General features: G+C 47.5%; 10 protein-coding genes across 10 annotated transcripts; 4 read left to right on the forward strand and 6 right to left on the reverse strand.

The window, feature by feature from the left end:
- Positions 1–278: 278 nt before the first annotated feature.
- EDB93DRAFT_1106671 (uncharacterized protein) lies at positions 279–3,160 on the reverse strand (the record flags this gene model as incomplete). Its single annotated transcript, XM_041447646.1, has 5 exons — positions 279–295; positions 349–630; positions 681–2,179; positions 2,237–2,609; positions 2,647–3,160. The coding sequence occupies 5 exons, from the start codon at positions 3,158–3,160 to the stop codon at positions 279–281; spliced, it is 2,685 nt and encodes an 894-aa protein (XP_041304256.1).
- Positions 3,161–4,569: 1,409 nt separating this feature from the next.
- Positions 4,570–5,203, reverse strand: EDB93DRAFT_1049753 (uncharacterized protein; the record flags this gene model as incomplete). Its single annotated transcript, XM_041444662.1, has 2 exons — positions 4,570–4,779; positions 4,874–5,203. Coding segments are annotated over 2 exons (540 nt in total), but the record flags the coding sequence as incomplete, so codon positions are not given.
- A 1,223-nt stretch (positions 5,204–6,426) lies between these two features.
- EDB93DRAFT_1253734 (uncharacterized protein) lies at positions 6,427–7,022 on the reverse strand (the record flags this gene model as incomplete). The annotated part of the gene is made up of 4 exons (XM_041453506.1): positions 6,427–6,444; positions 6,500–6,598; positions 6,649–6,822; positions 6,876–7,022. 4 exons carry the CDS (start codon positions 7,020–7,022, stop codon positions 6,427–6,429), a joined length of 438 nt encoding a protein of 145 aa, XP_041304258.1.
- A 632-nt stretch (positions 7,023–7,654) lies between these two features.
- EDB93DRAFT_1091272 (uncharacterized protein) lies at positions 7,655–8,017 on the forward strand (the record flags this gene model as incomplete). The annotated part of the gene is made up of 1 exon (XM_041446341.1): positions 7,655–8,017. A coding segment is annotated over one exon (363 nt), but the record flags the coding sequence as incomplete, so codon positions are not given.
- A 661-nt stretch (positions 8,018–8,678) lies between these two features.
- On the reverse strand, positions 8,679–9,465 carry EDB93DRAFT_1253735 (uncharacterized protein; the record flags this gene model as incomplete). Its single annotated transcript, XM_041453507.1, has 3 exons — positions 8,679–8,777; positions 8,826–8,918; positions 8,971–9,465. 3 exons carry the CDS (start codon positions 9,463–9,465, stop codon positions 8,679–8,681), a joined length of 687 nt encoding a protein of 228 aa, XP_041304260.1.
- Positions 9,466–10,013: 548 nt separating this feature from the next.
- Positions 10,014–10,934, forward strand: EDB93DRAFT_1091337 (uncharacterized protein; the record flags this gene model as incomplete). The annotated part of the gene is made up of 3 exons (XM_041446348.1): positions 10,014–10,185; positions 10,243–10,576; positions 10,628–10,934. Coding segments are annotated over 3 exons (813 nt in total), but the record flags the coding sequence as incomplete, so codon positions are not given.
- A 2,247-nt stretch (positions 10,935–13,181) lies between these two features.
- On the forward strand, positions 13,182–13,941 carry EDB93DRAFT_1106675 (uncharacterized protein; the record flags this gene model as incomplete). The annotated part of the gene is made up of 3 exons (XM_041447647.1): positions 13,182–13,473; positions 13,645–13,779; positions 13,904–13,941. The coding sequence occupies 3 exons, from the start codon at positions 13,182–13,184 to the stop codon at positions 13,939–13,941; spliced, it is 465 nt and encodes a 154-aa protein (XP_041304262.1).
- A 2,138-nt stretch (positions 13,942–16,079) lies between these two features.
- On the forward strand, positions 16,080–16,685 carry EDB93DRAFT_1091336 (uncharacterized protein; the record flags this gene model as incomplete). Its single annotated transcript, XM_041446347.1, has 2 exons — positions 16,080–16,194; positions 16,318–16,685. The coding sequence occupies 2 exons, from the start codon at positions 16,080–16,082 to the stop codon at positions 16,683–16,685; spliced, it is 483 nt and encodes a 160-aa protein (XP_041304263.1).
- Positions 16,686–19,156: 2,471 nt separating this feature from the next.
- On the reverse strand, positions 19,157–19,836 carry EDB93DRAFT_1041555 (uncharacterized protein; the record flags this gene model as incomplete). The annotated part of the gene is made up of 3 exons (XM_041444566.1): positions 19,157–19,380; positions 19,428–19,712; positions 19,734–19,836. Coding segments are annotated over 3 exons (612 nt in total), but the record flags the coding sequence as incomplete, so codon positions are not given.
- A 36-nt stretch (positions 19,837–19,872) lies between these two features.
- Positions 19,873–20,769, reverse strand: EDB93DRAFT_1063206 (uncharacterized protein; the record flags this gene model as incomplete). The annotated part of the gene is made up of 4 exons (XM_041444864.1): positions 19,873–20,164; positions 20,216–20,327; positions 20,385–20,468; positions 20,676–20,769. Coding segments are annotated over 4 exons (582 nt in total), but the record flags the coding sequence as incomplete, so codon positions are not given.
- Between the last annotated feature and the right edge of the window lie 1,788 nt (positions 20,770–22,557).

The following is a 22,557-nucleotide window of genomic DNA, read 5'->3' on the forward strand; positions in this document are numbered from 1 at the left end:
AAAATGTTGGACAAAACGTGAAGTTTGGGATGTGATCATACGCCTGCTTATGTATGAAGTATTGTCCAACAATTAAGATGCCCTGAAAATTTGAAGTTTATGCCTGTGACGAAATGCGAAGACAAAACTTGAAGTTTTGTCCAGAGACAATATAAATCGCCCGATCATCGCCCGATCATCACACAATCGTAGCCCGCTCACCACCTGGATTCGTTACCTCAAAGGCATTTTATTCTTATCAGGTACTAGCTACTGTTCATATACAAGGTAGCATAAAACTATGTCTGAGTCCAAACTATGTAAAACTCGTGAGCGTGAATGAGAAAGGGAGTAATAAGACAACCTTACCTGGTGCTCTTGCCATGAAATCATAACATGCTGCTGACATGTTGCGCGTGATCTTGTTGGTAGCAGGTTGAAATTTGAGGGAGCGCTTCCACTGCGTGGAGGTTATCGGACCATTAGTGTCGTTGGTGAGCGCATGCCGTGTGCGGGAAACCCCCTCTCGAATATTGCCAAGACGTGTTTGGAACCAATCTTCGCAGTGTGCAGACCAAAAGCCGACATTCAAGCCAGACACATTCCAAGCATTGGGCCGAGGCCACCATGAGACCACCTCCAGGCCGTCACCTAGACAGGGATTATTAGTACTGATGGGATTGGAACTGTAGTACACTCACGGAGGTCTATGTAGTATGTTCCACACATGAAATCGATTTCCTCCTCCGACAACCCATCATCGTAGTAAGTCTGACCACCATCCCCAACCAATAGGTCGCCAAATGGAACGGCTTCAGTGGAAATACCTTCGACGACAGATGGAAGATGATCAAAACCGAGGCTGTGCAAAGCCAACCACCATATGAGTCCCCCATGCAAGAACGCAGCCCGAGCGAGGGGACGATTCATGAACTCATGACGCAGCTGCTCATAAACGACGTAATCAGCATATGGGGGATTGAAGGGGGGTCGTCGATGTCCCAATGTGTATGTACGAAGTTCAGAGAGGGGGCGTCGCAAGTTAGGCGCGACGGCCATCGGCTGTAAAGTCCTGAATGCAATGCCGCTTTTAAGCAAAGCCAACACAATTTGCGTCAAGTCTGAACCCCAGTTACGGTGCAGGCACATTACAGCGGTAGCCGGATTGAGGATAGCCAGAGTCCAAACGACATGATTTGGGGACTCGCGGGGCTCGATTATATAATATCGGCATTGCGATAGCTGCGTGCGAGAGACATGAATATGGGCATGTGAAATCTGCAAAGACGAGAGGGGTCCTAGATCCCAAAGGTCGGGGGGGATTGCGTTCAAGTCAGACACGTTCAAATTGACGAGATACGCAGTGAACATCGTGATGCACTGGCGTTGCGGCTCTGTGATTGAACCTGTTTCTGCCGTTGAATCACCAAAGAGTTTGCGAAGTTGATCCCATTTCGCCTTCTTAATCCAGTCACTCACTGGTAGGGATGATACGGCCACGGGGGCAGAGGCAGGAGCGGTGCTTCGATATCCGAAGTGGTAATGCAAGACAGGAATGAATCCTTCAATGTGTGTGTGCCTCGATGATAGTGAAACGTTGCTGCCGAAGTATTTGTATATGTCGTCGGCAAAACTGGAAGGGGCTGGAGGCGGAACTTGGAATGGGGACGTTATGGGAAGGGGAGGCATGATGTCGTCGTCATCTTCCCGATCATCACCGTCAGGGATGCTGGTGGGGTCGAGGGCGAGACACAAGTCCCACTGATTGGAGAAGGAATCAAAGATCCTGGTGGACTTGCTGTAGTTTCCCCATACCTCCTCGATCCCAGCCTTCGTGATGTGGGTGCGCAACAAAAAATCGTTGTAATCATCCTGGGGCTGCCATTCAAACACCCAACTCCTGCTGGACTTGCCGGGAAGGCTATGATTCTCCGCCGAACGTTCACGACCGAGACGTGACTGTCGTTGAGAGGGAGTCTCCTTCGCCTCCTTCTTCGCGTTCTGCATGGCCCTGCGCGCAAAAAACGCCTGCCAATCTTCGCCATGCCTCTGTCCACTATTTTTCTCGGGAAGCGGAAAACGAGAGAGGTCTTGTTGTGGTTGACTGGACGATGGTGCTAACTGGCTTGACTCAGGATCTGGCGCATCATTTGACTGGGCGAGCCAAGGGTGAAGATCTAACTGAGCGCCCCATGGATCACTGTTCTGGAGATCCAACACATCATTTGACTGGGCGAGCCAAGGGTGAAGATCTAACTAAGTGCCCCATGGATCACTCTGAGGAGCTGCGCGGGTCGCTGCAGCGAGATTGTCTGCTGAGGGCAGGTAGCGTTTCCACGCCTTGTCGCCTGGAATACCAGCAGGCCAATGCACCCAGATCGGAACTTTGAAGCGTTCAAACATTATCACGTCCACATCCCAGGCCAGACTGTGGGCACCGTTGATAATCATACCGTTGCGTGGCACGGCATCCGTAAGATCTCCAACAAATGTGCGGGAGAGCTCCATCACCCACGCAGGTAGAATAGGACACTGAGGGTCGTTCGTTAAGAGAGAAGTCCATGTGGGTAAATCGTTGTGAGGCCTATACTGATGAGCCATAATGAAGTATGTGCAGATGGCTGAGATCCCTGAAAATAAGCACAATCAGCTATGATCAGCGCATACAGATGAGCACCGGACCTAAGAACGCATCGCGAGATCTCATAGCAACCTTCTTTGCAAGTTTCGCATCAACATGAGACCTCAGGTAGCCGTAGTCTCTCGGAGGTCTTGGGGGTTGGCCATACCAAGGAAAATGTATGTTCACCGCTAGCCGTTGCTGGCACCAGAGTAGCTTCTGCTCTAGGCTCTCCCATTCTCGTCGGACGTCTTCGCGCAAGATATAGCGGCCATCGGGTGTAGACGCTATGGGCAAAGAGTAGAGTGAGTGGTTGAGGCAGCCAAAGACAGCCCCATCAAAATGAGGATTTGCCGCGATAAGCGGAAACCATGGGCGCGTCTCATAAGCCCACTGCGTGGTCAATGCATCCTTGATATTGTCGGGGGAAGAATCGGACTCGAGGTAGGAATTCCAGGGTCGAGGAATAGGAGGGATCGTGGCAGGGAGCGAAGACGCATTGAAAGATGTGAAAACTCGCTCTGCATGCACGAATACACAGAGCTCAGGAGTGGGCGGCATGGTGCATTGACCGGAGGAGTGGGCGATGGAAAACGTGCAACAGTACGAACCGCTGCACGCAAAAAGCAAAGAACACGACGAGCAATAGTACAGACCGTTGCACGCAAAAAGCAGAGAACACGACGAGCAATAGTACAGACCGTTGCACGCAAGTGTGATGAAACGTCCACGATGAAACGTCTGAGCCTAGTAAGAACAAGAATGCGGGGTTTAAATTAGTGGTGCCACCAACATCGGCATGTCCAAACACGTACAGATAGTCGCGTGGAACACGCCCAGAACACGTCCAGCAGTACAGACCGCTGGGCAATGGAGGTTATGAGTCAAAAGGGAGACTCAGCAGTACAAACCGCTGAGCGCAAGATGAGAGAGATAATTGACACTTGAAAGTTGAAAGTTGATTTGCACGTGACTTGCACGTGAGTTTGTAGGTGTTTGTACCTTACCTTAGCTTATCGGTTTGCTTACCGTTTGCTATACTTTCCTTATACACCCACTGGCGCGACGGTTTGTACTGTCGCGTCTATCCCTTATCCCTTCCTCCTTTGACACGACGGTATGTACTGTCGTGTCATCTTTCGTCGCCCGACTCCTCCCTCCAAGTTCAATTGTTCGGGGCACTGGCTGGTATGCATGCACTTACTATCACCCTAATTCTGTTGCCATTCTTACTTCAATCTCTCCGCATTTTTATAGTGTCTCCGTGTCACTTTCGCGTCTATCCTCTCCTTTGACACGATGGTCTGTACTGTCGTGTCTGCTGGACTTCACTCGACTGGACTTCGTCCTGAACTTGATTGTATTATTGATACGGCGGTATGTACTGCCGTATCTTCCTTTCGTCGTCCTGCTCCTCCCTCCGAATTCAATCCCTGTCTAATGGATGAGTTTGAGGCACGGACTGGTATGTACTCACTCATCCAATTTTGTCAATACACTGACTTCTACTATCTCTATGTCATTCTTCCATGTTTAGCGGCTGAATCCATCGTCCTGGACTCTGGTACGGCTGTATGCACTGCCGTGTCATCCTTTTATCGTCGCCCGACTCTTTCAATGGATCCCTAATGACGTATGAGTTCGAGACACAAGCTGGTATGTACTCACTCATTCTAATTCTTCGCCATCCTGGCTTTAATCTCCTCGACAGGCAAACCATGTCTTTGGCACGCGTGCTGCGCGTTCAATATATCCAGGAGTACGAATAATGCCCTACACTACACTACCGCAACTTTCATCCACCGGAATCTTTCATCTGAGATCGATAATCTCTCGACTTGATGCGGGGTCAAACCCGCGAGCCACTCCTTGTTGTACAGCGCTTCAGGTAATCCATCCACTTCTGCTCTGGATGTCGTTGGATTCCCGGCTGACCGTATCCGTTTCATCGGTTTTGAACCCTGTGGAGCAAAAATATCATCATCCACAATCCTTTGATGATCGATTATATCCAATTCCTGTTCAATTGCACGGCGCCAAGTCATGTTCTTCACACGAAGAACTGTTTCGATATCGTTTTCCACGTCGCTCTCTTCGGAACTCATGCCGCCTTCTCCCAATGTCCAGACTAGTCGCTGAAGCCACTGCCAGCCTGGGGCGTCTTCCTCGTCCTCGTCGGTCTTGTACTTGACGAGATGCTCAAGAACCATGGCTCTACGAAGATATTTCTGAAAAGGTGTCAGTAGCAGATTAGAATGGAGCTCATGGACATACATTTTTCCGACGCGTATTTTGACGAGCTGCTTTCAATACCTCGTCCTTCTTCGCGATCAGCCTCTGCTCCACCTCTGCAGGAGTTTCTAATCCACCCTTTGCTGTAACCTTTGGTTGTGCAACTGTCCAAATCGTACGTAGGCACTTGTAGCGTCCTTGAAGAATCTCCCTAAAGTACGCCTCTGACCTTTGAAATGGCCAGTTCTCTTGGTCACCCCTTCTCCGCAATTCTTCAAGGAGCAAGCCAATAACCTTATCATTCCAGGGGCTTTTGGACCCGTGTCTGAGATTAAAGGCGATATCTTTGCAATTGGGACCTAGGCCGTCTTCATATTCATATGAGTAGACATCCTCAGGACTGGCTACCTCATGGAGCATGAAATCGATGTCTTGAGAAATGTTGAAAACGTCTTTGAAGAGACGCCGCACTTCTCCCTATGTATCACTGTAAGTCGTTGCAGTTTCCATATCACATTTTGGCTTACCAAAAGGAAGTCTCTTTCGTAGCTTTTCTCAGCCGCCTTTCTTGCTGGAGTTCTTTCTCCACTCTCTTTCTCCTCCGGGGACTGTGTTTTTTGACGACCGGAAATTCTTTGTCAATTAGAACGCGTCTCAGTGCAGCTTCTACACCTCTCGCAATCGCGTCCTCCATTGTGGTAGCAGGAGGTGCATCGTATTGTAGATGTGGGTCTTGTTCGGACAAGTGTCCTTGGGGTATTTCTTCTTCGTCCACCTATATTGTGTAAGTTTACATACATCAAAGTCAACCGCATCAAATGCTTACATCCGCTGCTACAGATACAAGGCGAACCCTGTGCAATATTCCACGAGTTTTCTTTATCCTCTTAATTGCTTCAAAGCACGAGGTATCTGATCGTGGTTTTGCGGACGGAGATGATGGTTGTCCCGCATCTCCTGGCATAGCGGAGTCGTTATCCATTTCTATATCCTTGTCCTGAAACCTGTAACGCCTGGAAAATCTCCGTTCCATCTTGGCCAGCTCGCTCTCTTTTTCTGCCTGGTGAGCTATTCAGTATATTTTCCATTTTTATGAAACTTATTCTCGCCTTTATCTTGAGCATTTCCTGCTGTAACCTCTGCTCCATCTCAGCGAGTATCAGCTTTGTTGCGCTCTTGAAACTGTTTATTGTTATCAACTGTTTTCCAATTGGATGGTTCACCTCACCTCTTCGTTTGTCTTTCTCTTCAACTCTTCCTCGCGTTGGGCCAGTTTTTCGCGCAGATCCGCTTCTTGCTGTGTCCGTTCTCGTGCCAAGTGGTCGTGAGCGTCTTCCTGGATTTTCTGTATAGTGGCCTCGATCGCGTTGCGATTGGCCTGGCCGAGTGCTTCACGAGTTTCTTTAATATATTCTTCAAGTTGCTGCTGCTGCTGGACGCAGGGTCCTCTGTTGTGGTCATGAGTGTATGTAGTCATGCGCTGCAGCAGGAATTACCTCAATTTCCTCCTGGGCCTTTGCTAATTGCTCTTCCCGCTCTCTCAGAGTTGTTTGCCACTGCTTTTTCATCTCGTTCATGTTGTGCACATGTTCTCCTCATTGTTTTTCCACTTCCTATAGCGGCCTACAAGTCAGATATTGGCGAACTGCAGTGAGTGATACTACGAACCATTTTCATATTGTTGATCAGTTCCTCTTGTCTGTACACAGTGTCGCGTAGTGTCTCTGAGTAGTCAACTTCTTTGATGCGGCGCTTGTCAGGTAGTACCTAGCTCAAACTTAATATAATATTGACCTTCATCCATTATCTAGACATACCGGATCGGTGACTCGCTTTTCCCTCTTCTCAAGCGGAGCTGTCCTTGTTGGGGGCTGGTCCAAGTCCATCTGGGAGGTCCCCCTCTTGTCCGACCGAGTCGCCCAAGTTGATGGCTGACCTGCGACATTGTTCAAGGACTCTTCGACGTTCATCAGGGAGGTTTCTGTTGATACCTAGAACAGGATCACTGAACTCGACATAATTGTCGCTCGCTCGATGAACATACCATGGTCATCGTGCACTGTGGTGTGTCGAACTGGGTTGTCATCCGACTCTCAGTGTCGGTGTCTTCCATATCATCGTCTTCATTAAACAAGTCTGCATCGCTGGCTGTTTGTACGTTCTCTTTCTCAAAGCGCTGTGTTTCTGACATGGTAATAGGAGTTGGCGTTGTCAATGTCTTACATGGGGTTTGGATCCCCCTACTTAAATGACTGTCATTATTGTCTTTAGACTTTATTATGATAATAACATTGTCGCATGATCCCCACTTTTCATGTAGTTTCGCCCTGACGACGTCGCATTATCTTTTTTTTTCTGGCCCTATCATTTCGGGCGCTCGTCCGCCTTAGTGGCACGTGTCGTAAACACAAATTTGATGCCCAGGTCTAAGTACAAAAGAGTTAAAAAAGCCTAACCTCAAGCAGGCAAGATGTTTACGAATCTACTACATTTATTGTTCTCCTGCATTCTGCAAAACAACTAAAGACAATAGGTATGGCGATCAGTTAATTGGTTCTTGGGATGATGGTCTGCACTCCACTCGAGGTAGACTCAGTCAAAGGTAAGTACCAAAACTACTATAAGATCGCCCGCTTTTCAGTTTACCATCCACTCCTTGTCTTCCGCGCTGGTCGCCTATACTTACCTAATTTCATCTGTCATTCCTCTGCCTGCCGCAATGGTCAACACTCGTATTTATATCACCCCCACGTCATCTGTAGGTCACAATCTCGCTTCTCTCTTGATTTTTACTGATATATATATAAGACCGCTGAACTTCATTTGCGGTGTAGGCTGTATTCCTCATCGTGGGGTAAACCTCGCCAGGTCACCATGTTAACACGATGCTCTGATCGCTCGCGCAGCGGGAAGCGCTTTCCTGTTCCTGAGAGCCTCCTAGATTGTGCAACTGTGCAGCCATACGTGCATAACTGCCTTGTCACCCTGCATGAAGGAAGACATGTATATCGGTTTTGCGTTTTCTTCAAGCGGCACTGTCGTCTGAGAGCCAATCCACTTCTCAGCAGCATTAACCATGTATTCCGAGGAGATGCAGTGGTCATGAGGATTGGTTCTGGTGCCGGCTCTGTTGTGAACATGCGAAGCAGGGACAATTCACTTGCAGACTTCATCATGCATCGGTAAGCATGATTGTGATTCCTTGAAACCTCGTTGACATAGAATCCATCAGTTTTACACAAAGCGTTAGACACTACCCGCAAGCAAAGCTCCCACGTACTCTCACTGTCGTGAAGCCCTTGTGCACTCGGGTCAACCACCGGCTGGCTGACAGTTCATCAACGGCGAGGTAGTCTGATTCGAAGTAATACATAATGATTTGTATGTAGTTATAATATGGAGTTTGCCGTGACGGCAGGATAAATGCGACAGTACAGACCGTTGCACCATGGGGGAATTGAAGTTAACGGGTGAGACAGGACGAGTATGTTTAACTTAGCGCACAGTGGGTGGTGATGGGTCATATGGCCATATTTGTTGTACATGGCGCCCGCTCATCGCAGGCTACCATCTGCCTATAGCTACTCGGGACTGATTGATTGCCCTCTTGTATCATGTCATGTCATAGACGACTCATAGCCATTGTTGGAGATCTTACGGATGCCGTGCCACACAACGGTATGATTATCAACGGTGCCCACAGTCTGGCCTGGGATGTGGACGCCCCTAGTAATTCAAGTAAAATGTGGGGTACAAGTTACAACGTAAAACGCTCGACATAAGTAATACGAATTATTTCTTGATCTTGGTCTTGGTCTTGCCCGCACCCAACTTTGATTCCTTCTGCCTAGCACGATCCCGAAGTATACTTCAAACGCATCATGATCATGTCATTCAGCGGCCAGTAGCCACTGTAGTTTTCTAAGTCTGGGAAAGCGTCGACAGCCTGACAAATAGTAAGATTGTGAACGACTGCCGCCTGTAGTCTACTCACCTTATCACGCACGGTTTTCAGGAGCGCATGGTTTTGGGAAGAGGCGCACTTGGTCGTGTCGAGATTTTCTTCAATGAGGTGGTGCATGAATTTCTTAAAGTGTTCATGAGCAAATAGCATGCTGTGGTGAGGACACGTCACTCACCTTGAACTTAGTATATGCCTTTGGGTTCCAGTCTAAAGCCTCCTGGAGTGTGTATCCTCCACGCCCCGGACGTCCAGGTTCGCCAGGAGGCTTGGGTATCTTTGACTCTTCCGATAGACTCTCAGTCAAAGTCGAGGAACCACTGTCTGACACTGAATCTAATGAACCTGAAGAATCTGAGGGTGTGGGCGTCTGAGAATGGGAACATGAGACTCTCTTTGAGTATGGCGATGAAGAGCGGTCGTTCTTGAACGGCCGCGTTGCAAGTTTGAACCCAGGCGTGTCCTTGGCCTGCGGCTGTTTAGTGCGCTGAGTAGAAGGAACGGCAGTGCTGATTCTGGAAGGAAGAATCTCGTCGGCAATGAGCGTAGTTGAGTGGCGAGTACAGCTAAATAATTCGAGCTGGTCTGTCAGCATAGGAGGGAGGGGTGGTGGAGCGCCAGGCTCTTGATCATAAAAAGCAGGGACAGCAGTGGATCTGTTCAAGTTGGACATGGTATTGAGGCTAGGGCGACGTGAGTGGGGCGACAAGAGCGGGTCAAGGTATTGGGTTGAACTGCAATAGCCTGTAATGAGATTTATGACCAAATGACACCACTACTATATAAAGATTAAACAATAAGGACGATCAACAAAAGAAGTTGCTTAAAACGCATCAATAAAATAAGGCCTACATATAATAGAAATACGAAATCATTACGTGAAGTGACATGCGCTCACAAAAGGATGAATACAAATGGTGAGAACCAACAAATGGCTAGCAAATCGCCATGGAATCAACATGTTTGCGAAAGCAAATGGGAATCTAATATAAATAGGCTGTGAGCAGGTGAACTGGCGACTCAAAACAAATCATGCACACAACATCTTTTTTTGCGTCATCACTCTTGACGAAATCGAAGCGACACTTCGAACATCAAATGCGCCTTTCTACCTTCAGCGGGTCCATTCACGCGCTCGCAATCTCTAATGATGGTCAAGCTCTTGCATGCAGCGGTAAATTGACACGCACTGTGTTGTGGGAAGGTGCTAACAAATAAGCAGGGACCGAGGGCGTCAAACTCTGGGATATCAAATCTCGGAAAGAACTTACATGCTCGACTCATCATGAGTCCCGAGGCACAGTTAGCTGCGCTGTCTGGGTGACAACAAGACTGGGCATGGGAGAAACTCTTTGCTATGGAACTGGCCTAGGCTACGTCATATTTTTACGATGTAGCCAAGTAGATGTAAGAGCATCCTCGTCTCCTGGTCTCGTTATTGAACCTTCAGCTAACATCGAACAGACGCACTTTCAGGAGATCTGTGCTAGGAGGCTTGGATCGGGTTTCGAAATCACTTGCATGGTATGGGATTCCTCATCCTCCGAAGCAAATACGCGGATTGCAGTGGGAACGAGGGACAAGGTGGTTCAAGTCCTCGTTCTCAACACAAATTCGCAGCTGCAGGCCGTGTTTTCGGTGCGACTCGACAACACAGTGCCAAAGTCTGTGGTGTTTGGAGACAACAGATGTGTCTATGTGTTCGGATTGTATAATGGGAACTTCATCAAGCTAAAAGGTGATGACGGCGCAGTGATGAAGGAATACAGCTGCCAATCAGTCATGTAAGAGCCCATGGCACGTTATCAACAGATGTATTACTTACTTTCTTTCAGTGGACACGCAACAGTCAACCAAAGGAGGGGTGTGTTCGTAGTGGACAATGCCACCAATGGTTTCACTTTGTATCAATTAGAAGGTGATGAGGAACCGGTTCGAACATTTATAACCCCTGCACCAAGTGTGTCTGTCCCCAAGCAGGTGGCATTTGGGGCAGAAGGAAGGTTGATCATTGGGGGGAGTGACCATGGATTAGTGTATGTATTCGAGAGGAAATCAGGGAAGTTACTCGAGAGCCTGCGACACTCCAGTACAGGCTTGGTGCAGACAATAGCGGTAAGTGTCAGAATTTTTCAAAGGTAGGATGGGTACTGATTATCTGCCAAGGCGCGTGATCTTAATGGGCGCTGTATAGTCGCCAGTGCTTCACCAGCACAAGGCCGCGGAAAGGCTACAATCAACTTATGGGCCTATAACTATGGAACGGTAAAGGGAACTCTCACCTCTGAAAATTCCCGCCCTAGTATGGTTACGTGCTTGTTCAAAATCCTGGTTCATATCGGTGCCTTGATGGTTATCATCTGTTTTTTGATAACAAATTACTATGTAAGTCAAGAATTAACTCAGCAGCAGTCAGCAAGTTCATACCTTCACAGGACGCAGCAGCGGCATGGTCAGGAGACCTCGCCCAACGTATGATAGCAACTCGAGTGTTTGACTTCTCGGATCACAACCTCCGCCAAAATGCGGTATTCAGCAAAGCACCACAAGCCTACCAGGAAGTTGGCAAACATGACAACATATTGATGCTACATGAGCTGGCAGGAAAACTCATCGATGTCATTCGAGAGGCAAAGAAAGATGAGGATATGGGTGAGGACATTCATGTCACACGACACAACAAGATGACTGCGGAAGCCGAAAGGGTATTTTTTGAGGCCGTGAAGGCAGGAGAAGACGATATCAGAAGAGCTTGGAGACGACACGATGATTCAGGAAAAGAAGTTCTGCTCTTGTAACGTAGAAATGTTGTAATAGTCTTAACGTCGTCTCGTGTTTGTTGGGTAAATCCCTCCACGTAAATGTGGAGGGATGGCCGAAGACCAGAGAGAACCGGGTAAGATGACATGGGCTGGGGGAGATAACGGTGCAATCGGATATCAGAGAGAATCGCCTGACGGGTGACATTGGCTGGATCGAGTGGATGGAAAATTGGCGACCAGAAAGAATCGCCTGACGGATGACATTGGCTGGATCGAGTGGATGGAAAATTGGCGACCAGAAAGAATCGCCTGACGGGTGACATTGGCTGGATCGAGTGTGACATTGGCTGGGCAAGATGAGATAAGGGGGGGACCAGGGTGAATCCCTATTCAAGAGGGCGGGAGAAAGTGCACCGCGCTGCGGTAGTCGTCAAGCACACACCCAAGCAGTACAGACCGCTGGATATGGGGAGAAGGCAGGCTGCAAAATTTGGCGGATTCAGTGGCTGTCACTCAAAGCGCTCAGCAACAGTGCGCTGCACTAGTGAGGCAGTCGCAGTGGAGCACTCCCATAATACGCCCAGCAGTACAGACAGCTGGGCGATGGAGGTTATGAACCAAAAAGTAGACTCAGCAGTACAAACCGCTGAGCCCAAGATGAAAAAGATAATTGACAGAGATAATTGACACTTGTCGGAGGTTGAAAGTTGATTTGCACGTGAGTTTGTAGGTGTTTACCTTACCTTACCTTTGCCTTACCTTATCGTTTGCTTACCGTTTGCTATACTTTCCCCATACCGGTTTCAACACCCACTGGCGTGACGGTTTGTACTGTCGCGTCTATCCCTTATCCCTTCCTCCTTTGACACGACAGTATGTACTGTCGTGTCTGCTGGACTTCGACTGGACTTCATCCTGGACTCTTGACACGGCAGTATATACTGCCGTGTCATCTTTCGTCGCCCGACTCCTCCCTCCAAATCCTCATTTGGCTGGACTTCACATTGACTGGATTCTTGATACGGCGGTATGTACTGCCATATCATTGTTGTACTACCTGGACTTTATTCGACTGGACTTCGTCCCGAACTTGACTGGACTCTTTATACAGCGGTATGTACTGCCGTGTCGTCCTTTCGTCGCCCGGCTCCTCCGTCCGAATTAATCTTTGTCTGGGACAGCTGGTATGTACTCGCTCTCGCTCTAATTCCAGTCGCTGTCCTGACTCCAATCTCCCCGCATTTTTTTTCTGTAGTGTCTCCATGTCATTCACCCATATTTAGTCACACTTGTATTTGGATGCGGCTATGTAGGTAAGCAGCTTGTACTCCGTCGCTGCTCTTTCTTATTCAATTAAGATCAGCTCGTTGTCTGTTGTTCCTCTAGTGGATTAGTACCTTCTGTTGTTGTAGGTCACTCTATTTTCCCTTGTTTTGTTTTGGTTTTAAATGGTCGCCCCAGGCTGTTTTCAGAACACTATCTATAGACGACGACGGTACATACTGTCGTCGCCGTCAAGTTTATTCGCTCAATGCCCGCATCCCGTGCAGCGCTCACATGATGTGTGTGTGAGGAGTGCATCGAGAAAGGGGGATATGACGAGAGAGGCGCACCAAAAGGGGTTCTAATGGCAGAACGATCAATCCCGGCTCACGTCCGGCGTGTAAAGGCAGAAAGCGCTGAGCGTGCTGCATCCACCAAAGCTGGCAAACCCACTGTCTCCTCCATCACCGACGATCTTGGTCATTTGACCCTCTCGATGAATCCTTCCCAGCCCCCTTCATTCTCATCTTCAACGAACAATGATTTGGAGCGCCCAGGACCGTGCAACCCTCCTGCAGTTTCTGTCTCTGCCCTGTCAAATAACCTCCAGCAGTTGAAGTTGTCAGATGGCACGCCAGTCCCGCCAATGACAACAAGTTGACAGGCTGCTAGCGAAACCGCATCGAAGCCGAAACACAATAGACGCACAGTCAAAGTGTTGAATATCCTTGACAATATTGAGTCCCGGATTCAGCGGTGCTTTCGCTTATCGCTACATGCTTGTAGCCTTGATGATGTTGGTCGCGAGTTATCTTTGCTTCGCACAGCTATGGAGAATGTCAGCGGAGGGGTAGATGTTGTCATTGAACGAAAGAAGGCAATTGCAACACAGATAGATGACTTGACTGCCCAGTTCGGCAGCCACCAGGATACGCTGCATGGGCCCATTGAGATCAATACCGGTAAGTCATGAGTATGTCGATCATGGCTCCTTGCTTACAGTTCAATAGACGCCCTGCAGCAAGCTTCAGTTGATCGCTCAGACGAGATCAGCCAAATCGTCCTATTCCTTTGTGTGGCATGCAGAGTTGTCATGGGGGTCAGCAGGAGTAGTTGTGATTTAATCATAAAGATCATTTCCGTTGTACTGTTCCTCGCGTTTTGGAGGTCGGACGGCAGTCTCAGCTCTTCACATGAAAATATCCTCCAGCAAATTCCTCTGACCTCGGATGGTGCAGAGGCAAAATTCCATCTCACTGGGAAAACTATCAGCATATGCCATCTGCAGCTGTCATTGTACTTATCCTCCGACATATGCACCAGGCTCTACGACTGCAAGATACCCTAAACGTTGCATTCATTGTCCTACACCCGGGACCAAATGTGGTGATGCTTTACTTGTTGGCCCTGAAGGAGAACACCGTCCAAAGAAAACTTTCATGTATCACGACTTCAAAGACTATCTTTCTGGCCTCCTCTCTCGTAGAGATGTAGAAGCCGTGATGGATGAAGCGTGTGATGATCTCATGGACTCCATTAATTCTCCTCTTCCGCCCTTTGTCAAAAATCCATTTGAAGCCCAATTCCTCCGTTCATTTGGCGGCCCGAAGCCTGACACACTTTTTATCAACAGAGGAGAAGAAGGACGTTATGCCTTCGCCCTTCACGTGGATTTCTTCAATCCTGAAGGGATGAATGTGCGGGGACCTAGTACGTCCTGCGGAATTATCTCCATGGCATGCTTGAATCTGCCTTTGGATATCAGATATAAGCCAGAGAACATGTATCTTGCAGGTATTATCCCAGGTCCGAAGCAGCCGTCTTTGGAAAATCTCAATCACTACATCCGACCACTCATGAATGATTTGGTAGACACATGGGAGCACGGCATCAAGTTTTCAAAAACTGCGTGTTACCCCAATGGTCGTCTAACTCGTAGTGCTGTTGCCCTTGTCGTCTGCGATCTTCCTGCTGCTCGCCATCTCTCATATCTGGCTGGAGTCAGCAGTCATTTCTACTGCAGCACATGTGATTGCTATCACAAATCTACTTATGGAAGAGTAGACTTCGAGAATTGGACACCTCGCGATAGAGACAAACTCCGAGCATATGCTGAGCAGTGGAGAGACGCTGCTACATTCGCTGAACGTGAAGCACTGTTCAAGGCTCATGGTGTGCGTTATTCCGAGCTCTGGCGTCTACCGTACTGGGACCCCTCCCGGCAGCTCGTCATTGATCTGATGCATTGTCTATTGGAAGGTTTGGTTCCTCACCATACTCGTAATCTGCTCGGTTTGACTTCGAAGTCAACCGCTTCGGCCTCTACCCCTCGCGCGTTTTCGTACAACTTTGGCGAAGTACCTTCCGGGACGATGACAACGAAGGAAATGACACAGGTATCTACGATCCAGGCCCTCCTTCTTTCCCAGATGACTATTCCCGATGAAGAGGCCTGCTTTAACAAGCTGAAAGACTCTCTGTTCCACAAGAATATCGGACCGCTGAAGTATATCTGTAATAACTTGGGCTGTATGCCACAGAAAACTGGTAGAACGTTCAAGATAGATTATGTCAAAGCTCTTCTCGAGTGGGTAAGTTCTTCGTCATCGTGTTACTGTCTCAAATTTCTTAATGATTATTCACAGCGCCGTGGAAAACCTTTAACCGCTCCCATAGAAGAACCTCAGTTTGGGACAGCAGAAGTACTTGGACGCATTCGCGACGTCATCCGAGATGCATCTGTCCCCACTTGGCTTGGTTCAGTCCCCAGTGATTTTGGAGATGCATCTGCTGGGACGCTTAAAGCTGATGAGTGGCGATCACTTATCACAGTCTATCTTCCCATTGCTCTTGTGAGCTTGTGGGGTGCTGGTACCTCTCATGCTTCCGATGAACTTTCTGTGCGACTCAGAAGTGTTCTTGATCACACTATGGAACTAGTGTGCGCGGTGTATCTTGCATGCGCACGAACTATGACAACAAGAAGAGCAAACGCCTACCGCTCGTATATCTCTGGCTATGTCGGAAAGTTGAAGGAGATCCATCCTACCTTCTCTCTCCGCCCAAATCACCATGCGTCTTTCCACTTATATGACTTTTTGCTCCTATTCGGACCTGCTCACTTGTGGTGGTGTTTCCCTTTCGAACGTCTGATTGGCATACTCCAACGCCTTCCCGTTAATCACAAATTTGGTCGGTCCTTGTCAGAATACTGAACGAGCAAAATGGGCTAATATTTTTTTCAGGGGAGCTCGAGAACACAATGCTGCGTTCATACATCAAGGCTGCTAGGCTTCACCGTTGGCTCGCTCGAACAGATTGTCCGCCCGCTATCCAAGAGTGCAGGGCTCTGTTTGATAAAGTATATGCCCCAAAGGGTGCTCCGGATCCCAGCCAAGAGCTTGCCAAAGACCCTATGGATGATATTGTCCAGGTTCCTGACTCGGCAATGACCAGTACGGTGCCTGAGGATCTATATGCCCTCATCAGGCGACGAACAGCAGTATTGCGCGCCTCGCTAAAGTTTGATGGTATTGTTTACTGCAGGGCATCTACGCACATGGGGAACAGCCAGATTTTTTTCTATCCCAACGGAGATAAATCATTGACTCCTGTTGCCGCTAGTATCAAATATATCTATGGTACGCTGACAGGAGAAATGTTGTTTGCTGTACAGCGACATCTCCTGTTAGACAACAACCGTACTATCGACCCCTTCTCGATGTATCCCGATTTTCCGGCCAAATTGTACTCGACCAACTTCCAGAGTCGTCTCGAAAAAGCCAAGGTGTCCTGGGTAGTCAGTCACTTCGCGCGGTGGGCGGTTTCTGACAGTCATATAGTGATTCTTTCTGTATCTCGTGATTGACGGTAAGTCATTCAACCAAACTCTCTTATTGATATTGACAAGATAATCAGCCTCCTCCGTGCTTCCGTTTGGCTGCCTCTCCATCTGTTCCTGTTTTTTCTCATTCACACTCATGAAATTTACATAGTTTTCTCGTTTTATGCTACGTATAAGAATTGCCTTGTTATGCTACAAAACTGTAGCTAGTACCTGATAAGAATAAAATGCCTTTGAGGTAACGAATCCGGGTGGTGAGCGGGCTACGATTGTGTGATGATCGGGCGATGATCGGGCGATTTATATTGTCTCTGGACAAAACTTCAAGTTTTGTCTTCGCATTTCGTCACAGGCATAAACTTCAAATTTTCAGGGCATCTTAATTGTTGGACAATACTTCATACATAAGCAGGCGTATGATCACGTCCCAAACTTCACGTTTTGTCCAACATTTTAGGCTAGAATTGAACTTCAAATTTGAGCACACGCAAAAATTCAGATTAAATTTCTTATTGTTATTGACATATGGTCAGTGGGGATACGGTTGCCGATGTTTCAAATTTTGTATTTAAAAGAAAACACTGCCAAAATTTGAAGTTATCTCTCCATCTTTATGTCAGTTTAAACTTCAAATGCTTTCTTCACATTTCGTACTACATATAAACCGCTGCTAAATATTGATAACCCCGATGTGACACCCAGCCGACTGGCAAAACTTGTAGTGGCGCGAGGTTTGTTAGTATTTGTCCCACCAAAAAAGCCTTCCGAACGCGCTGACACATACTATCGGCTTCGGTCAACCGCTGGTTCGGACACTTTGCAATATCTCACTCAACTTTGCTTCAAATCATATTCTGTTCGACCACATATCATTATACACTTATAATACACTACTGCGAAGTAGAATAATTGAAATTGGTTGAGAAATGATTGAGATCCTTGTCCAGGTGTGACAGAGCTGAAGATCATGTCTGCTTGTCACCAAGCCGAGTCTGCTGTAGCGGAGTTTCAGATCACTATTGGTGCACCCGGTGCTGGATTTTCTGCATTGTGCAAAGCATTGCACAAGTGTTGCACACATTAATATTCAAGACACATCCCACTCAGCAAGGACTCTGTGCCTAATATCAACGCTACTACTAGTAGTCATACAGTGTTGTACCCTGCACCACACTTTGGCTTCAGCTCATTGCTCCCAGTCCCACTGCCATCTGCAGGACTCAAAACATGTGTTGTATACTCCTCCTTCAAGTTTACAATATCATCACACTTGTCAGCTAATATCATGTCCCGTGGATCTTACACATCAGCAGCACCATTTACTCACTCTTTTGCAGCACTTTCTTTTGTATCATACTGTCCCAGTCATCTACATAGTTCCTATACCCCCTCATAAAATTTTACCAGTTCATAGTAATGCACATGCACATTCAATAAAATGTTTTGAATTATTCAACTTGGAGTAATGATCGTTATGAGGCCTATGTGCTGATACTGGATGCTGAGCGGAGCTTGTTTTGGCAGATGTGACATTGTGTGACTGTCTGAACCAGCAACAACTTGACCGAAGGTGTGGTAACCAATAGTATGTGTCAGTGTTGTGTCAGTGCATTCGGAAGGCTTTTCGGTGGGACAAATACTAACAAACCTTGCGCCACTACAAGTTTTGCCAGTCTGCTGGGTGTGTAGAGTCCAAAGTTGCGCTATTTGAAATAATGTTGTACATGTTTGGTTTGTGGCACTAAGTTACAGTATGAGACTCTTACCAGACCATTCAGTCAAAACCCAACGTAGAACCTGTACCCCGGACATGCCAAAAGGTCGTAGAAGCTGTGCAGCCAGAGGCTGGCCAGCTGTACTAAATTCACATATATGTGGTACTGGCCAGCATGTAGAGGCATGTACAGTAATATGTGACTAGCTATATACTAGGTATCAGCTATGGACGTAGGACCAGTGCTAGCCAGATATCAAATGAGAGAGAGCTGGCCCGTAGACCCTGACCAGCCAGAGATGTAGGATCTGTACTGGCCAGACATCAAATGAGAGGGAGCTGGCCCGTAGACCCTGTCCGGCCAGACAGGTAGGACCTGTACTGGCCAGACATCAAATGAGAGGGAGCTGGCCCGTAGACCCTGTCCGGCCAGACAGGTAGGATCTGTACTGGCCAGACATCAAATGAGAGGGAGCTGGCCCATAGACCCTGTCCGGCCAGACAGGTAGGACCTGTACTGGCCAGACATCAAATGAGAGGGAGCTGGCCCGTAGACCCTGTCCGGCCAGACAGGTAGGACCTGTACTGGCCAGACATCAAATGAGAGGGAGCTGGCCCTTAGACCCTGTCTGGCCAGACATCAAATTAGAGGGAAGCTGGCCTGTGCCAAAACCTCTTGTTGCTTGGGCATATTTTGGGCAGACTTCACTTTGAGCAGAAGAGTAATGAGAGCTGTATACTGGTGACAATATAGTTAAGATACCACAATCATCTTGTCTTTGAATGAATTCTCTGCATCCAGCATAAACTTTTCCCACAAAAGCACCTGCCGTTGTGCATAAGCTTTATGCCCAAGCTTTGTAGCTTCTTTATACCTTCTCTCCCATTCACCCATATTGTGCCTAAACCAGCCAACTGTCCAACCCATCTCATGCCCAACCAAACTTAATTCTTCTTCCCACCTTTGCCACCTAGCCTTTGCTTTTAACCAATTGACCCTGTAGACTGATTCTTGTGGTAAGAATACATATGAAATATTAAGCACCACTCACATTCATTCATCCATGCATCCTCACGAAGATCACCACCATTGTTGATCCTCCAAAACCATGCTAGTCTGTCTGATCCCTGACCATATCTATTTTCTTTAGTCACTTCCTGGTTCACGGTGAGCTGGCTGGGCTGGATTTGTTGATAAACATCCCTGAGAGTTTCTTCATCCACTCCTAGTCTCTGCATGGCATCCCTTGCCCTTTGGTAACTTCGAATGCACTTATCTATTTTTATCTGGCACCGAAAAGCATCTTGCTTTGACCTGGTACCCATCCAGGTGGAATCTGCACTTCAGAAGTATTGACGATAAATGATGGCTTTATGACCAAGAGCCTGTCGTAATCTTTCTAGGCAATCATTTGCCTGACCCTGCCGTAACTGGAGTTCCTCGATCTGTAGAGCACCCAAGCCAAGGGCTACAGCATCCTGGTGGGGCACTGATGATGGCATCCAAATACCCATCACTTCTGCAGGAACTTCATTGACGATCTCTTCTGAGGTAAACTCGACATCTACAACTTCTTTCCCTAGCTCCTCGGTATCTGCAGCGCAAAATCTGGTGTCATCCACAGGCACTGTACCTGAGTTTAATTCAATGCCCTGTGTCATGGCATCAGTTTTTTCGTGATATTTTGATATACGCGCAGCTAATTTTTGCTGTTTCTCTGTGACTACAGCCTTTTGAGTAGCAGATGCATCTCTGGGAAGCTGCTGAATATCTACTTGTAATGCATCCCTAGGGCCAAATTAAAATGCTGTTGATTGTGAGGCTAATTAAATGACTCACTGCGTATCTTCCAAATTGATACCTTCAATAAGCCAAGATTCTGAACCCAATTTGCCGGTATCAGCATATTCTGTTTTGGTTACTTTAAGCCTTATGTCTGCCATCGTTGGTGCTTCAAATCCTCCATCAGAATGTACACTGAAGCCAGTAGAAGCTCTCAAACACTCACCTTTATCTATTTTTAGATTGTATATATCAAGATGAGCCCCCCACCGTTCCATGGCTTGTCTCTCGTCACTTTCCCACATGATGACTTTGTTGACATCCAAGGATTTTGTAAGATCATCAAATGGAATCTTTGTGTCATCAATGCCCTTATTTGCTCTTTTGTACTTTTGCAACAGGGTCTTGACTGATAATATTTAATCAAAGTCTTATTGACGCCAAATATATGACTCACTGATATGAACAAGTTTTTTCCAATTTGAATTCCGCATGTGGTCATCAAGGATTTCTTGACGGTGGGCTTGGCTCATGGAACGAGCTGTTGGGGATATCTTGTTGAAGGGAGCCCAGAGTGTCTCCAGAATTTCCCCATCAACCTGGGCAGCTCCAATAATGAAGTTCAGGCTGTATCTAGTGAAACAAGCCAGCTTATGAGCACTAAGATGAAATTTCCCCACAGCAGCCACAATCTCTGCATTTTCAGGTAGTGTTAGGCCAGGGCAGTTGTCAACACGATCTGCAAAGTGAAGGTTCCACTGACACCCCACATCATAAATCACCAGGGAGGTATCAATTCGGTTGGCAGTGTATTTAATACCCTCACATATGGAGTAATCAACATTCATTTGGCTTAACATAATTTTGTCACCATATTATGTCATGACGCAATAAATCAAAGAAGACTTGCCATTCACCCTTCTGGAAGTCTACTACTGAGTGGGGCACAAAACATCCGTGCCTAGCACAAGCTGTGGCACCCACCCCAGTGGCTTGAAGATTGCTTCAATTTGCATTTGCTGCATTGACTGCCCAATGGTTGCTACACGTGGACCTCTTCTCACACATTGAGACACTGAAAATGAAAAATGAATTAGCTGACTCACCTCTTTGCTTTCCATTGCTGAGGCCAAGTGTGTTATGACTTGGATGGTATCTGTTGGCGATGCTCAAACAGAGCATGTGTCGTCAATGGTTGAGGACGTCCTTGGGCTAGCCCAAGGTTAGGGGTCTTACTTGGCGAGGCTTCGGCAAGTAAGATTTGACGCCTATGTCCAAATCGGGTAGCTTATGTCAAGCGGCTGCTAGATGATGAGCTGTATCTGCCAAGGCTTACGACACCTGAAGGTTAATCGTAAGATCGACGTTAATTAGAAGGACGGAAGTCCGACTAGTTAACAGGGGCTTTGCTCGTTGACGAAGTCGATGAGTAAAGATCGAGACTATAGGCTTATCCGCGAAGAGCAGATAAGAAGATAGAATATAGACTGCTGGCTAGGCAGAAGGGATCACTCTGGTGAGAGTAGGAGGTCAAGAACCAAGTAGATTCAAGTTAGGGAATATAGTACATGGTAGCGAGTTTATATAGAGGATAGGAGGTGTATTAGTGGGTGATAACTCATACTACCAAGAGAAGTGATCGGTAAAGGGCATAACCATAAAAGGGAAGCACGTTCGAGGTGAGACACGGGTGAACCAGAACGTGCTAGATAAGAAAGTGAGTCAAAGGTCAAAATAAGAAGTGAAACACGCAGGGGCACGATCGTGCAGCTGCAGAGCTAAGTATAAGTCACATGTGCGACTGCGCACCGAGTCAAAGATCAAGAAAGGGAAAAGGGCAAAGGGGATCCGTCGTGCATCATATCATAGGTTACCGTCCGGACGGTAAGGGCAAGGGGACTGTCCACAGGATCAGTCAGGTGGTGAAACGGAGCATGGGTATGCTTCATCAGCGAAAGGGTCCAGCCAGATGTACTGGCTCTGCTGAAGCAACAGGTAGAGGGCGAAAGGGAATGCGAGGATGACGAGGATAACGAGGGTGAGGTCAGGGTAAGGGTATGATGTGAGGGCTGATACGAGAAGGATGAGGAGAAAAATGGTAGGGGCCCAAGCGTCTAGATGTTCTTGTAACAAAGTGAGCTTGATAATGAGCATCAGCCACCATATAACCTGAACCATCTGAGAGGAAGATGTCTAGTTCAGGCTGACACATGTTCATATGCTGAGCAGTGAAGTTCCCATTGATGACCAATCTCCTCATAATCAGCCACCTGCAATGCACAATTAGCCTTGTTTAACCTTAGAGTCTGAGCTTGCATCCGGTTTGCTCTGGGGCAGCATTATGTCTACCCTAGGTAGAACTAAGGCTGGCCAGCTTCCTTTCCCAGCTAGACTGGCTG

The sequence above is a fragment of the Suillus bovinus genome, assembly GCF_016758785.1.
Source record: "Suillus bovinus strain UH-Sbo-P2 chromosome Unknown EDB93scaffold_63, whole genome shotgun sequence".
In the NCBI taxonomy this organism is placed as follows: Eukaryota; Fungi; Basidiomycota; class Agaricomycetes; order Boletales; family Suillaceae; genus Suillus; species Suillus bovinus.